General features: G+C 40.0%; 1 protein-coding gene across 1 annotated transcript; it reads right to left on the bottom strand.

Annotated features, from left to right (window-relative positions):
• Nucleotides 1-1,117: 1,117 nt before the first annotated feature.
• Nucleotides 1,118-7,071, bottom strand: LOC149280944 (opsin-5-like). The gene is made up of 5 exons (XM_089499911.1): nucleotides 6,984-7,071; nucleotides 6,626-6,788; nucleotides 4,870-4,997; nucleotides 3,511-3,845; nucleotides 1,118-1,693 (listed from the first exon to the last, which is right to left on the bottom strand). Exons 1-5 carry the CDS (start codon nucleotides 7,069-7,071, stop codon nucleotides 1,118-1,120), a joined length of 1,290 nt encoding a protein of 429 aa, XP_089356037.1.
• Between the last annotated feature and the right edge of the window lie 7,630 nt (nucleotides 7,072-14,701).

Genomic DNA, 14,701 nt, shown 5'->3' with positions numbered 1-14,701 from the left:
CCTACCTGCACTCATTCATACAACTTATAGAAAAGATGGACAACAGCGCAGGGAAAGTGATGGGGTGGGGGGTATGAAGGACACCAGCAAGTAAAAAAAATGTAGAAATATGTTTTATTGAATTGATTGGTATAACAGCGATGTTTCTAGTAGCTAAGAAACTGGTAGACAATAAAACCAAAAAAGGTAAAACTTAACTTTTAATATTATTAAAACGAACTGCCCCGCACAGCCACTAACGACCCTTCCTGAATATAAAGAGTTAACTTCTCTATAAACGATGGAAAACCATAAAATAAGCTGCCGCAGAGGGTGAGCGGGTACTACTAAAAACGCAATGTCATTAAAGTAATGCCATTTAGTGGTTTATTGATTTCCATTGGTTTTAAAGGATTTAACCCTTTATATTCAGGACTATAAAGCTAGGAAGGATCGCTAGACTTAGCGGCAGTGAGTTTCTCCGTGCACCCGTGCATTGTGTTACGCGGGTCAAAGGAAGAAATGCTGCATACAGCACACCGAACGCATACCGGCCCCCGAAAGAACGTGCCATGGGGCCACAAATTGCCACTCCTGTCAAAGTGGGGAGACCCGGCTCTGCCTATGGGCTATTATTGGACTTGGACAAAAGTTATGTAGGGAGAAGTCAATAAAGAATATTATAGAATTGGGTTGGTGGTGGGATTTTTATATATAATAATATTAGAAGTTAAGTTTTATGTTCTTTGGTTTCTGGGGAACTCCCTTATTCAATTTAGAAGAAGACAAATAGAGAGAATTTTCAATGTTTCTAGCATCCCGTATTTCAGAGGTATTCTCTTGATTCTCTTTGTCTCAAATTGTTATAATAAAGTCCCTAGTTTTAGCTACTTGTGTCCCCGTCCATGACCATCTGCTGGAGCTGGTCCTCTACTGTGTCCTCCACTTCTTGGTTCTTTGTAATCCAATATATAAAAGAATTACAATTGGGACCAAATTGCTGGGCGCCCAGGATAATTACTGTTTAATTCTGAAATCATGGTATCAACAGTGAGATCACAGCAGGTGATCCCCAAATCCTGTACAAGAGGACCAGAGCCGCAAACACAGTTCCAGGAGGTCACGAGAGATGTGGAGCTTAGAGAAAATCTTTGATAAAACCAGGAGGCACCGACCCCGAAGCAGTTTCTGTTGTCTCCACTCCTGATCTAGTCCTTGAGGAATATACCACAAGGTGTACAGGCTTTGGAGATCCAGTGCTTCCAGTTTGGTCCTTGACCACGGAAATGGCAACAGGTTGACTGACGCCTATGTGTCCAGAACTGCAGGGTCTTGGGTATTTACCGAAACACTCAAGTGTATCAACACAGTTCCTGCAGGTCCTTCGGTGGTCCGTGAAGTGACCTGCCAGCTTAGCAGGGATCCTGACCTCGGACGGTCTACATGGTGACCTATTCACTGGGGCCCTGCAGCCACCACAAACCACCGTACACATCGTCTGGAATAAAGACAAGTCTCTTAAGACATTTAAGAAGTTTGGTTTAAGTAACAGGTACATAATGGGGTTGTAGAGCGTAGAGGACTTTGCAAATACTGCCGCCAGAGCAAACGCCATGGTAGGAACTTGTGTAGCATCTCCAAATGTTGCCCACATGGCCACTATTGCATAAGGGGTCCACGCCAAAAGAAATCCGATGCAAACAGCCACACTAAGCTGGAAAAAACACAGAGTAGGTGTCACTAATGTAGCCAACATCATAATGTAACATCTAAAACTAAAAGGCACCATCCTCAACGGTCAAATGAGGTTGTAACTTGGATTTGGAGACCTTCCACTTCACTCCGAGTCAAGCCAAGTGCATAAGAAGCTCTGACATTTGATGAATATGCTAATTGTGTATTCTCCCTCATTATAATAACGCTACAGCACCTGCTGGAGCTCTAGAAATGTAAAGTTCTACATAAGGGATTCTAGAACAAGCGAGGTGATGCAGGACAACCTTGTAGTGTGCTTCTTCCCAAAATATGGGAATGAGCCTCATATTTTTAAGCTAATTAATTACATATTGTAGTTAAATTGTTTATAAAATAAATGTTGATACTAAACTTTTTGGTACATATATCACCCCCCCCCCCAATTTTCAAAGGGGCAACATGTAACACTTCTTTGTTTAGGGAGTGTGGTTGGCATTGTGGGATTTTCTAAGAATTTGAATGCGACTGTGACTTATCGAGTGAGGGATGTAGGCAGAGAATAGCATATTCCATCTTAGAAACAGAGAAGATACAATTAGGGTAAGGAATAATCTCCTTTTTTTGGTGATAAAGTTGCTATTCTAATTATCTTTGGCCAGACGTCATTTTAATGAGATTTCGCGCGCACCTGTCGTGAAAAAATGACTTGGTGACGCTTTAACATTTACAAGCCAAATTAATAGCTAATGAGTGGCTGTAGAGATAGCTTCTCGTTAAGGTCCTAATTACATCTGTCTGCCGTCGGTGTCAGTGTAAATGCCACGGGGTGGGTTGTGCACAGCAAAAATTAATTTCTACCGTCGCTGTGCAAATGTGTTGTAATTAGCATATGGGGACGCAAGGTAACGTTACAGATTTGAAAACACTTCGTCTCTCTTAGCCGTGTATAGAAAGTCTCCAGTTAATTCATTAAAAATGTTCTCTTTGTGACATTAAAGGCTTGAGTGTGATCAGCTCCTTATTTATTAAAGGTGGGACATCCTGATCCAGTAACATACGGATCCTTCGGTGGGAGAGGAGACCCTTGGTGTTAGATGACCAGATTCCAAAATGCTTAAAGGGACCTTCCAGTGGTGAGGCAGGGAGCTGCAGCCTCTACTGAAAGTTTTTTTTTAACCCATTAAAGAAGGCATATTAATATACTCATAAAGTACCTTTAATAACAACGTCAATAACATTAAACTGTCCCTTCAAGACACGCTTCCTCTGCTGATCACACAGCAGTTCAACTTGTTGGTTGTCCCCCCCTCCTTTGAGTACTACTACGCCATGCTCTCCACCTGCTCCATTGGCTCTTTCTGTTGGCTACATGTCTTATCTCCATTGGCTACTGTATGCCTTGGCCCCATTCTCTCATTGGACAAGAGCCACGAAGGCCTCATTTCCATTACTGATCTTGATACTATAGTTTTGTACTGCATCAAAAAGTGTGTTCTCGCCCAATCAAATTAGACCTTATTTTCTATCCCTCGTAACTGTGTGTCAAATGGTTACTTCTACCGAAGGGCGTATTTACTTACATTGTTATATAATAAAACGTAAGCCCATTGAGGTCAACCATTCCAAAATATCCCAATTACACTGCATTGACCCCCTAAATGTTGAAGAACAAGCCAGGTTCCTTCAAGACCGCTTAAGCAATCAGAATAAATCCCGACTCAACAAAATGAGCCCCAGAATACCCTTTCTTGATACTTCCTAGTAAGTGTAAAGTTGGGGATCTTGACCTCAGACGGAACCTTCACTGTTGCTTTTAGGAACAATAGAGTCACAAACCTTTATTATCAAGCTATGGACGCTGTTCCCTTTGGTTTGCGGAGAGAGATGTTGACGCACAGCCTTCCTCGATCCTTTCACAGTCAGTAGAATGAGCGTGTAGGAGATGATTATCAACGTGCAAGGGATGATGTAACAAAATACGAACAGGGAGACGGTGTAAGAAATGGCCCTGTGTTCTCGGTTTGAAGCTTTCCAGTCTATACAACAAGCCGTTCCATAGGGCTCCGGCCCATAACTGCCCCAGTCTGCCAATGGAGCGATGGCAAAGACGAACGCGTAGCCCCAGACACAGAGTAACAAGATCCGAGAATGCGCAGACGAAAATTTATTTCCTGGGTGAGGAGAGAAACAGTTATTCTAAATGTACTAAATAAAGCGGCGGTCTTAGGAACTTCTACGGGCTGTTTCCTGGAGCTCTACTGCTTGTAGGAGGCAGGAAGGGGAGGGGTTAGGAAAACAAGGATAGCTGCTCATAGGTGCAGAGATTGCTGCCAATGTCTGTTGGGCGGGGCAAGGAAAGGGCAGGGCCAAACACAACCCCGCCCATACATCAAAAGATGCTTCAGGCATTCTTGAATCGGCAGTCTTTCCCGGAGCCTCCGAGACAAACCCGAAGACCTTCTAGGTTCGGCAATATGCCAAATATTACATAATTATTACGATCGGAGTTGGGGACCTCTCCTTTTTTATGTTAAATGTATATATTATGATATGATGATGATATTGGGGGTTTATGATTGGGGTTTATTTAAAGGGAATTTTCCCATTCTGGATTATTTTTTCGATGTATTTGGCAGCTGTCATCTTGCTGCCGTATTGCCCATCGAATTGTTTCTTCGCTCAGACAGATTTGTGGCAATAGCTTTATAGAGGAACTGCATGATTCTCTAGAACTACAAGGTCATGCGCAATCTGCTAAAATAATCCATAGATGGTGTTAGGGCTTGTGCTGATTATGGTCTGACCCTGAAATTTTGGTCTTGGAGTCAACTTTGTTGAAGGCTTCTTAAGTAGCCTAGAACTCTAGGTTGACATCTCAGGCAAATAATGTCCTACCAAGATGCTTCCTGAGCTCTTATCAGAATCAGTGACTTAACCTACAGGTGTTCAGACATGGACTCTGGGAGCAGGTGGATGTTCCTCTTGTTTTAGTGAAGCAAAGCTAAATCTCTAGGGTTTCTTGATTTTAATCTTCAAGAAATGCCTGTAGCTGAATGTCAGTTGAAGATAAAAAGGGCCGAGGCTCCATCTGCCATTGGCTGCATAAGGTAAGTGCATGGAACGGACATTCTCCCCACCACGTAACATCGCTGAGATGGATTATAGGCTTTGAAAAGATTGAAAAATGAAACCTACCGTAGGCCGGGTAACAAACTTTCATACAGCAGACAGTACTCAAGACGGTGAGATTAGTGAGACTGCAAAGACCAAAGAGCACCCCGCAGAATGCGTAATATTTACACGTGAGTTTATCAAAGAGCCACCTGCGGAGAGGAGAAGACCATTCAATATGTGCAAGGTACCAAATGCCTTATTTCACCGACTAATTACAACTACCTATCGACCATAGAGCCAATGTCTCCAACGTGGGCTTAAGATGACCAGTCACATGGACATCAGAGGGCATCAGCACAATCGTCATCTCCAGAGACACTTTACCCAATGGATCATATGGACCAGGGTCAGCCATGGAAGGCAAACCTACTTTATCCTAAATTTGTTTCCAAGCTGCAGCACTGTGATGAATCATAACATAGTTCATTTTCTTATTTCATTTAGTAGTAGTCCAGTCCGGTCCCTAGCGGGCCATAATTTGGATACCCCTGGTCAAGATCATCCAGCTTGAGGTGTTTTCCAATCCTTGGAGAACCAACTGTTTTGAAGCCTTCATAGACCGGCATTAGTCTAACTCCCCAAATGCTTATCATGGTCAGCCAGGAATATGATGACCCAACATGAAGAAGTATTGTCAACAGAGCACAGAGAGACTTAAACATAGAATATTCCGGCAGATCAGATCCATTCGGCCCGTCTAGTCCCACTCAAACCTCAATCTGTCCTTGGTCTCGTCTTCTGATGTGAGACTATTCGATTCATCTACCACCCTCTCACTAAAGTAAAACTTTCCTCCATTCCATCTAAGCCTCTAATTCTTACCTCTCATTCTAACGCTTTTCCTCCTTTAAAATAAACCTCTCTCTTGTACATACATATTTTCAAGCATTAACCTGACCTTAAGTTCTTGTTTGGATGAAAACTTTCTTTCAAATGAGTTCTCAGCTCATGTTCTGTCTCATGGTTAGTTTTTAACTTTTCACATTTCATAACTCCTTTCTTTCTGATGAATAACAAAACCGGAAGCCTCTTTTTTTCTGAAATTTGAGTGGGAGGAAGCTCTCTATACTTTGAATCTCCATTCACATAATCTCCTTGTAAATTACACATTACACAATAACATGCTGCTTATATAATACAGAGAGGACCAAAATGAGCGTACTTCATACATATATGATACAAAAATAATAGTTAGAGACAAAAGTTTCTATTTTGCTCTTTGAAAACTGAATTCTTTTGATCTAATCTGTATCGGTAATGGAGAGGGCATTAGAAAGGGGGCTGGTGGCAGCTATAAGACAGTACCGGCTGTAACGATGGTGGCATACTGGAGTTACTGTGTCCTTGATCCAAGAAAAACCAAGTGAAAATGAATATTGACTGGTTCTGTCCATTCTAATGATAGAACATGACCATACCTGGGAGCTTCTGAGACTAACTCAGCTGAAGCTCTCCTGCTCCATAGCGGATCAAGGGGGCAGTGGACCAGGTCGTGAGCCCCACCACAACACAAAAGGAAAGTGGAGTAAAACAGATCGGTCCAAATGTCAACCCCCACCTCCCAGAGATGTTAGGTGATCAGCTCCGGTACCATCTGGGGCAAACCTATAGGGTTTAAAGGTATTGAGAAAGCTCCAACGTGATGTTGTTTGTCCAAAGCTTGGATGGTTGTAAATCCAATATTGGCTTCTCACTGACCTACGGACTTGTTCATAGTTGGATGGGCCAACCAGACATTTGCCAGATAAGCTAGCGGCAGAAGCAGTGAATGAAGTACCTGTGAGCAAACAATGAAGGAATAGCCAGAGGGAAAAGAGTACCGGTCATCCCCAAGTCACTGATCGCTAGGTTAACGATGAAAAATTCGGCTGGTTTGAGTATCAACCTCTTCCGGTATGCCACCAGCAGAAGGACCGAGTTTCCAGACAGAGAAAACAGACCTGAAGGATTAAATGGACAGTTGGATTTACAGTAAAGAGTTGAGTGCACTCGATATCTTTGCCCACTTTAAGAATGTAGAATAAACATTGTCCATTAGAACCAACGTCCCGCTGGAAAAAACACCGATGTCTCCCCTTAGATCCAAGTCATATACAAAAAAAGTACATATACAAAATATTAAAAAAGTACATTACCCAAAAGTGAATAGATAACTCCTAAAATTAAGTCGCTGGTTTGAGATAATGATGAATGGAACTCTGAGAACGTCGATCCATTTTCCATCTGAAATAAAAAATAAAAAAAAACAAATGTCTTCTTCAATAAGAAAATATTTCATTTTGGATATGATTAAAAATCTTTTCTATGTGTGAGATCATTTGCATTATTATTGATCGGCGTTTGTTAAAATTTGCTCTAAAAAAAATGCTGATTTTGGTGAACGCCAGTACTTTTATTTAAAATATTTCCAGTAGGGATTAAAATCAAGGCTGCCCATACAAAAACATATTCCAACTAATTATTCATATTATTGTTCAAATATTATTAATATAAATACTTGCTTTAGATTCTCCCAAACAAGCGGCTTATTACCTTCCGCCCGACATCTGAATTTATTATTTATTATAATGAATTTATTTTTCTTGTCTTGACTGCTAATGAATTACCTTATGGAGCATGAGGTCTGTTTAGCGGTGTCTGGCCAGGGAAATCCGTTTTTTTTTTTATCGTCAGAAGTTTATCTCTGTTAAGAAGAAATAAAACCAAAATTATTGTTTTCCCGATTAATTGCTTCATGTAATAAGAACCTACTGAGCACACATTGCTCGTTACCTACCGGCGATATAAATATGTCACGTACCGAAGGTGAAATAAAACACAAAAATGGTCAGATCTCCTCTTTAATCCTCCGCTCTCATTATCTCTCTCCCTTTTTTAAGCTCCTGATTGTTGTTGAATGGTTGAGGCAGCCTTTGTAAGGAGGAGGGAGAGAATTTTTTGGACAGGTAATTCAATTGTCAATTGAAAACAATTACATTTAACAAAAAATGGTCTGGAATAAGTAGTTTTATATCATGTCCATGGCTCTACTTTAATAAAAAAAACAAAAAAACAAAAAAAACAAAAAACAATGGCCTGGGATATACCCCACAATATTAGAATAAAGCACCATTGGGCACCCTGGGATGGATATAGCGTCACAAATCAGACATAATGACTCTTTTTCATACAGTGACGATTGTACGAGGGCATATGTTTTGTGTTTGTCCTTCTGCGGTGTTGCTGATCAATAATCGGATACGGGTTCCAATATACAAGACACCTCCGTAGTGTTTATGATGAGACTATGCTCTACATCAATGCTGTCAAATGAGATTTACATAGGCCACCATAAATAGAATTCTTAATGGGGAAATAATCCATAGGAAAAGGTGACAAACGCTTTCAAAAGACATATTGATTGGAAAAAGTAGCTCATACAACAGGTCTCTTCAATGGAAAAACCAGTGGTTTCTCAACCTTCGGCACTCGCTGTACCATTAGGGCTTTGAATAACAAAAACAGTAACATTGATGATAATCTAAAGTCCTTCTGATTGAGTTGTAGTTATAGAGTATCTGCCGTTCATCAACCAAAAGCTGACCCTACAATATTGACTAATATGAAGAAGACAACCTAGACAGGTGCATCAGGAAGATGGCGGCCGTAGGTTGGCAGGCAGGTCAACACTGAAGGTTTTCTCCAAAAAAGTTAAGTGATTCTCGTGGAAGTTGTATGAAATCAAGAAAACATTAAAAAATAACTTCTGGTAATTCTTGAAAAAAAGCATTTGTTGTACAATATCAAACTGGTTGCTTGAGACCTCCTGCCAATATCAATCTATAGTCATTAGATACTGTATATTAAAAAAGATGTACCCTCTCTCCTCCTTTTGAGTTTTCGTTCCTCCGGGGCCCGTAACCATGTCTACCGATCCCAAAAGCTCAGCTAAAAACAATCTGGTTTTTTAATCCGTTTTTCTTGCAAAACTGCACGTTAATGGGAAAGCCGACTTTCGAAAATGAAATGTTTTTTGTTGATAGCATGCAATAAAATGATAATTCTCATGAAAGCCTTTCTAAATGAGATCTAATTACGAAAGTTCTTTCCCAAATGTCCTCTTCAGTTAGAATATTAGATTACACATCTGCGTTATTTCTGGTTCCTCCAAGCATAGGCATCGAAGTTCTCATAAATCTGTTCCCTCTTTGAACGTTTCCCGGGCATGTCCTGGTCTCACAGGGCACCAGTCATCTTTCCATGAGTGTTTTAAAGTTTTCACATAGACCACTAAGCTTCTTTGATGGTTTTTTAATGCAGGTATTGACTGAAGCCAGGGTTTTTCCCATCAGCAGTTATTGAAATTATAGGAAAGGTCCCGTTGAGCAGGACCACGCATCACATCCGACGTCCCGCGAGTCCTTCTTGTGTATTGACCCGAACCATTTCTGCTTATGAAATAGCAAGCGATCAAATTTACAATTCTGACCCAAATGAATTTCTGAAATGATAAGGAAGGTAGCAGTTTGATGATTGGGACAGAGACCTGAAGTTTCCATCTCTGGTGAAAGTTTTTTTAGGGACCCTAAACAGAAATATCTAGGTGGACCCATCTCAGAGCTAAGACACTAGATATGTTCATGTTTTGTGTATTAAGGTAACACAACATTATGAGAGATCTCATTACTACGTTTTGCAGTTGGGTCTCCTCATCTTCTGGGCTTGTGGTCCACAGGTCAACAGAACCAAAGCAGCTGTTTGGGTTGTTTTATCAGATATGCCTTAAGATTAATAGCAGTTGGATAATCACCCAATGATCTCAGGATGGTCCTTGGTGCGTTAATACATTTCCCGCGTAGCATTGGAATGAGTCGCACAGATCCTCCTGCCAGATGAAGGGATAAGCTCCTCCATAATTGTATCCTTTCAGTTCAAGATGACATTTCTCTCCACCGCATCAATGCACCCTCATATTAATGGATACATAACCCAGTAAATCAACTCTTAATCAGGTGTCACGTCCAGTTATAATAGCCCTGTCTGGGTTCTCATGCCAGACTATCCATTATGACTTTAAATAGCACATCTTCTACCGGCAGATAGATCTATCAGTAGGCTTTTTTGCCAAATTCTCTCTGGGCTATGACCGAATCTCAGATAAGGTGTTTCTTTTTTTCTTCCATTCTACACGCAGTTTCTGTAATTTGGTTATTCGTGCGCTAATCTGGATTACATCAATACAATGGTTTTTCCAGTTAGCAGAGGGTTCTGCTTAAATTACGTTGATGGATATGGATTTCCTGGAGCGGCTCCCTCCTGATTAGCCGGTCTTGCTGTCCAAGCGCAGCGCGGAGGCAGACGAGATTTTCAGCTACCAACAATAGAATGACTCTAAAGCAGACCTGGGCAAAGCACGGCCCGCGGGCCACATCCGGCCCGCTGAATAGCTCGGACCGGCCCGCAAAGAGTGTCCTGGTGACTCACCAATGAGTCCGGTGTCCCCCCCCCGCCCCGGTCACTTACCTTAAACTCCTGTGTTGGAAGCGTTTGTCTCGGGTGCCGGCGCTTTACGCTGGGCGCCGGCATATGACGTCAGACGCCGGCGATCAGCAGTGAAGCGCCGGCACCCGAGACAAACGCCTCACGCTTCCAACACAGGAGTTTAAGGTAAGTGACCGGGGCGGGGGGGGAGATCCTGAGAAGGGGGGGTTAGGGAGTTAGAGGGGAGATACTGAGAAGGGGGGGTTAGGGAGTTAGAGGGGAGATACTGAGAAGGGGGGTTAGGGAGGGAGGTCTTACTGTGTGTGTGTGTCTTACTGTGTTTGTGCGTGTGTGTCTCACTGTGTCTGTGTGTCTCACTGTGTCTGTGTGTGTCTTACTGTGTCTGTGTGTGTCTCACTGTGTCTGTGTGTGTCTTACTGTGTCTGTGTGTGTCTTACTGTGTCTGTGTGTGTCTCACTGTGTCTGTGTGTGTCTTACTGTGTCTGTGTGTGTCTCACTGTGTCTGTGTGTGTCTCACTGTCTGTGTGTGTCTTACTGTGTCTGTGTGTGTCTCACTGTGTCTGTGTGTGTCTCACTGTGTCTGTGTGTATCTTACTGTGTCTGTGTGTGTCTCACTGTGTCTGTGTGTGTCTCACTGTGTCTGTGTGTGTCTCACTGTGTCTGTGTGTGTCTCACTGTGTCTGTGTGTGTCTCACTGTGTCTGTGTGTGTCTTACTGTGTCTGTGTGTGTCTTACTGCGTGTGTCTTACTGTGTTCATAGCTTATTCAGTTATTGTAATAAATATTTTAGCCCATTTTTTAGCTCAAAATATTTTTTCCTTTTTTTTCTCCTCTAAAATCTAGGTGCGTCTTATCAGCAGGTGCGTCTTATAGAGCGAAAAATACGGTATGCACTCCGAAGCCTTGTTCATTTTGTTCACTTCTGTGCTGTGCTAATAGTTATTCAGGCCTTACTTATTCAAGCACCTCTACCAATGACGTAGGCTTGAATAACTTTATTAAACAGCACATAAGTTAACAAAATGGACAAGGCTTCGGAGTTTGTAGTTTGTAGAGGTCTGGCCCTCTAAAACCATTCCAATTTCTCATGTGGCCCCATGGGAAAATTAATTGCCCACCCCTGCTCTAAAGTGTTACTTGAGAAACCGCACCAGAGTTGACATTTTTTAACGTCTTCCGTACTACCACTAGAATGAAGAATGAGATTATAGTCAAAATGGGCAAGATCTCTTTATATTCACAATATCTTTTTTTTTCCTGAACATTCCAGATGTTCTATAAACCATAACTGGGAACTTTCTAAATGAGCTGATCCCAAGACTTGTGCACTCGGATTCGTACCAATTGCAAATTTACAATTGCAAAGATTGTGGTAAATCCAGCTTTTCATACAAAGCCAAGAAAAATGAGGCCACGAATCGGACAAAAATGAAGTAAAAAATTTAACCCACCTTCACTCACACTCTCACACACTCTCGTCCAGGCTCGTCCACTCTGTCACAGTCTCGAAATGGTTCCCTACCTTCTCTGCCTACCACTTCCGCATCTTCTTTTTCTTCTTCATCTACTATCTTTTATCTTCAATCTTCTATCATTGTCCGCATCTCCGCAGACATAACCCAGCAGCAACTTCCTCCAAAATGGTGGCACTTTCGGTGACATCCTCTCCCCCATCCTCCAATCGGGGGAGAGGACGTCACAGAAAGAGCCGCCATATGCAATATGAAGGAGTCAGCTCCAGACCGTGTGACCCTGAGAATCTGCCCCTTCACACCGAGACCGAGGCACAAGCCCTATGACTCAGAGGCAAACTCTGATAGCTCCCGGGTATGCTGTTAACCATGATATCCACCATGTACCCACAATGCATCAGTCGCCTTTCTATAACAAGTGAAAGGGAAGCATTTGATCTGCGTACTTGAAATTTTGCAAGCACACCATTTCATTTTTGCCCGAAACATACACTTAAAGCAGCGTAAATAGCTCTAAATTTTATGCCAAAAAATACTAATCTCGTGTATTTGATGCAAATGAAAAAATGTGCGGAAAAACCCACAGAGATTACTATATATGAAAATAAGTATTTGACAAATAATGGTATTTATGTGTTTTCGGCGCTGAAGTGCTTTTTCATGTTAATTAGTATGAGATAGAATTAGTACTTCAATTATTTAGAATGCACTTCAACTACAAGGACTGTGAGCCAAATCCAGAAATAATATCTCATTGTAAGGCACGGCCGTGCTAGAAGAAGAAAATCAAGTACAAAAAAAATAATGCCGAAAGACATTTCATTTCTCGCAAGTTCAGGCAAAGGTTGCGGCGAGACCCATTGTACGTAACGAGGAATCGCTAACATTCCATCCCCTTGTGTGTTCCAAACATAACTTTTAATACCAATATTTTAATCACATGGTTTAACCAGCTATGGAAAATGTTCTAATCTGATTGTGAAAATAGGAAATTCTTTGTTGAAACCCTTCTATTGTAAATAGAGCTAGCATTCACATGACATCTATATATATATATATATATATATATATATATATTTATTTATTTATTTATTTATTTATATACCGTGTGTAATAATAATATTAATAATATACACACTACCATTCAAACATATATATATATATATATATATATATATATATATATATACACACACACACACACACACAGTATATAAATATATATATATTTATTTATATACTGTGTGTATATATATATATATATATTTATATTAATAATATAATAATAATATATATAATATATAATAATAATATACAGACTACCATTCAAACATATTTATTTATTTATATACCGTGTGTAATAATAATAATATACACACTACCGTTCAAACATATATATATATATATATATATATATATATATATATATATATATATATATATATATACACACAGTATGTAAATATATATATTTATTTATATACTGTATATATATATATATATATATATATATATATTTATATACTGTGTGTATATATATATATATATATATATATATATTAATATACTGTGTGTATATATATTTATTTATTTATATACTGTGTGTGTGTGTGTGTGTGTATAAATATATATATTTATTTATATACTGTATATATATATATATATATATATATATTTATATACTGTGTGTATATATATATATATTAATATACTGTGTGTATATATATTTATTTATTTATTTATATACTGTGTGTGTGTATATATATATATATGTTTGAACGGTAGTGTGTATATTATTATTATTATTATTATTTTTATTGTTATTATCATTAAGACATAATTATGATACTATTTTGAACTGAAGAAAATAAGTATCCCTACCATGGTAAAATGGTATAAAATACTGATTAGTGAGGGTATTTAAGGGGGGTTGCACTATAATTTGCCCACTCTGGGTGTTTTTCCTTTACCAGATGAGTGGGGGGTCCGCTCTTAGCCTCCCACTGCGCTCGTCTTCAGTAATCCAGACGGGGAAGTAATGAAACCTTTGTGTCTCTAATCAGCCTTTGAAATGTGTCAAGGTCACATAAAGGTTTATCTTTGATGAGAAAATTATTGACTTTCACTTCTTGAAAAAGAAAAATAATCAAGAAAACACTGCGGTGGTTATCATTTTTTTCCCCTTCTAATTTATTGAAAAAACGGCTCAGCAAAATAACTCGATTTCAGGAAAAAAAGAAAAAAAAACCATGAAAATATTTTCATTAAAAAGGCAATCGTTCATCAATAATATTTTAATGAAACTCCCCATATTATTGTCACCTATAGAGTTTATTCATTTGTTTCCTGCTATTGATTGGCTGCTTTAAACAGCCAACCACAGCGCAAAACTGGACCACAGAGCGGGATGGAGCACTGCAGCCCTGGAGCTGCAGCTTCTCCTTAAGGGAGGCATGTTAATGTTCTTATAAAGTAAGCGGTCCCCTTAGGCATCCACATCATTGTATTTGTTACTGTGGATAAAATAAAGCCCTTAAGCTCAAAATCAAATACCCCAGTGGCCACTGTACCGCCCCTCCCCCGTTCTTCTTACCCATACCCTGCTATCCTAACCCAGTTTGTGAACCTGGGGTATATTTTAATAAATATATGTTATGCCGACCTAAAAAATAATTTCAAGCGCATCGACATATCGACATCAACGTTCTTGGCGATCGATGAATTGACGAGTGATGACCTACTCTGCGCGGAGCTGCCGAGCGCCAATAATAACATATGATTCATCTGCTGCGATGGAGAAATTCAATAAATTCACCCGTTTTCAGGAAAGAAAAATGCTGCACGCCATATGGACGCGTCTCAGCCCAAAACAAAAGGTTTATGGAGTAGCACGGAGCGCT

This window comes from Sceloporus occidentalis, unplaced genomic scaffold (genome assembly GCF_023333645.1).
Source record: "Sceloporus occidentalis isolate IW3139 unplaced genomic scaffold, rSceOcc1.0.p SCAF_143, whole genome shotgun sequence".
In the NCBI taxonomy this organism is placed as follows: Eukaryota; Metazoa; Chordata; class Lepidosauria; order Squamata; family Phrynosomatidae; genus Sceloporus; species Sceloporus occidentalis.
This window is presented reverse-complemented; position numbering and strand designations above follow the sequence as displayed.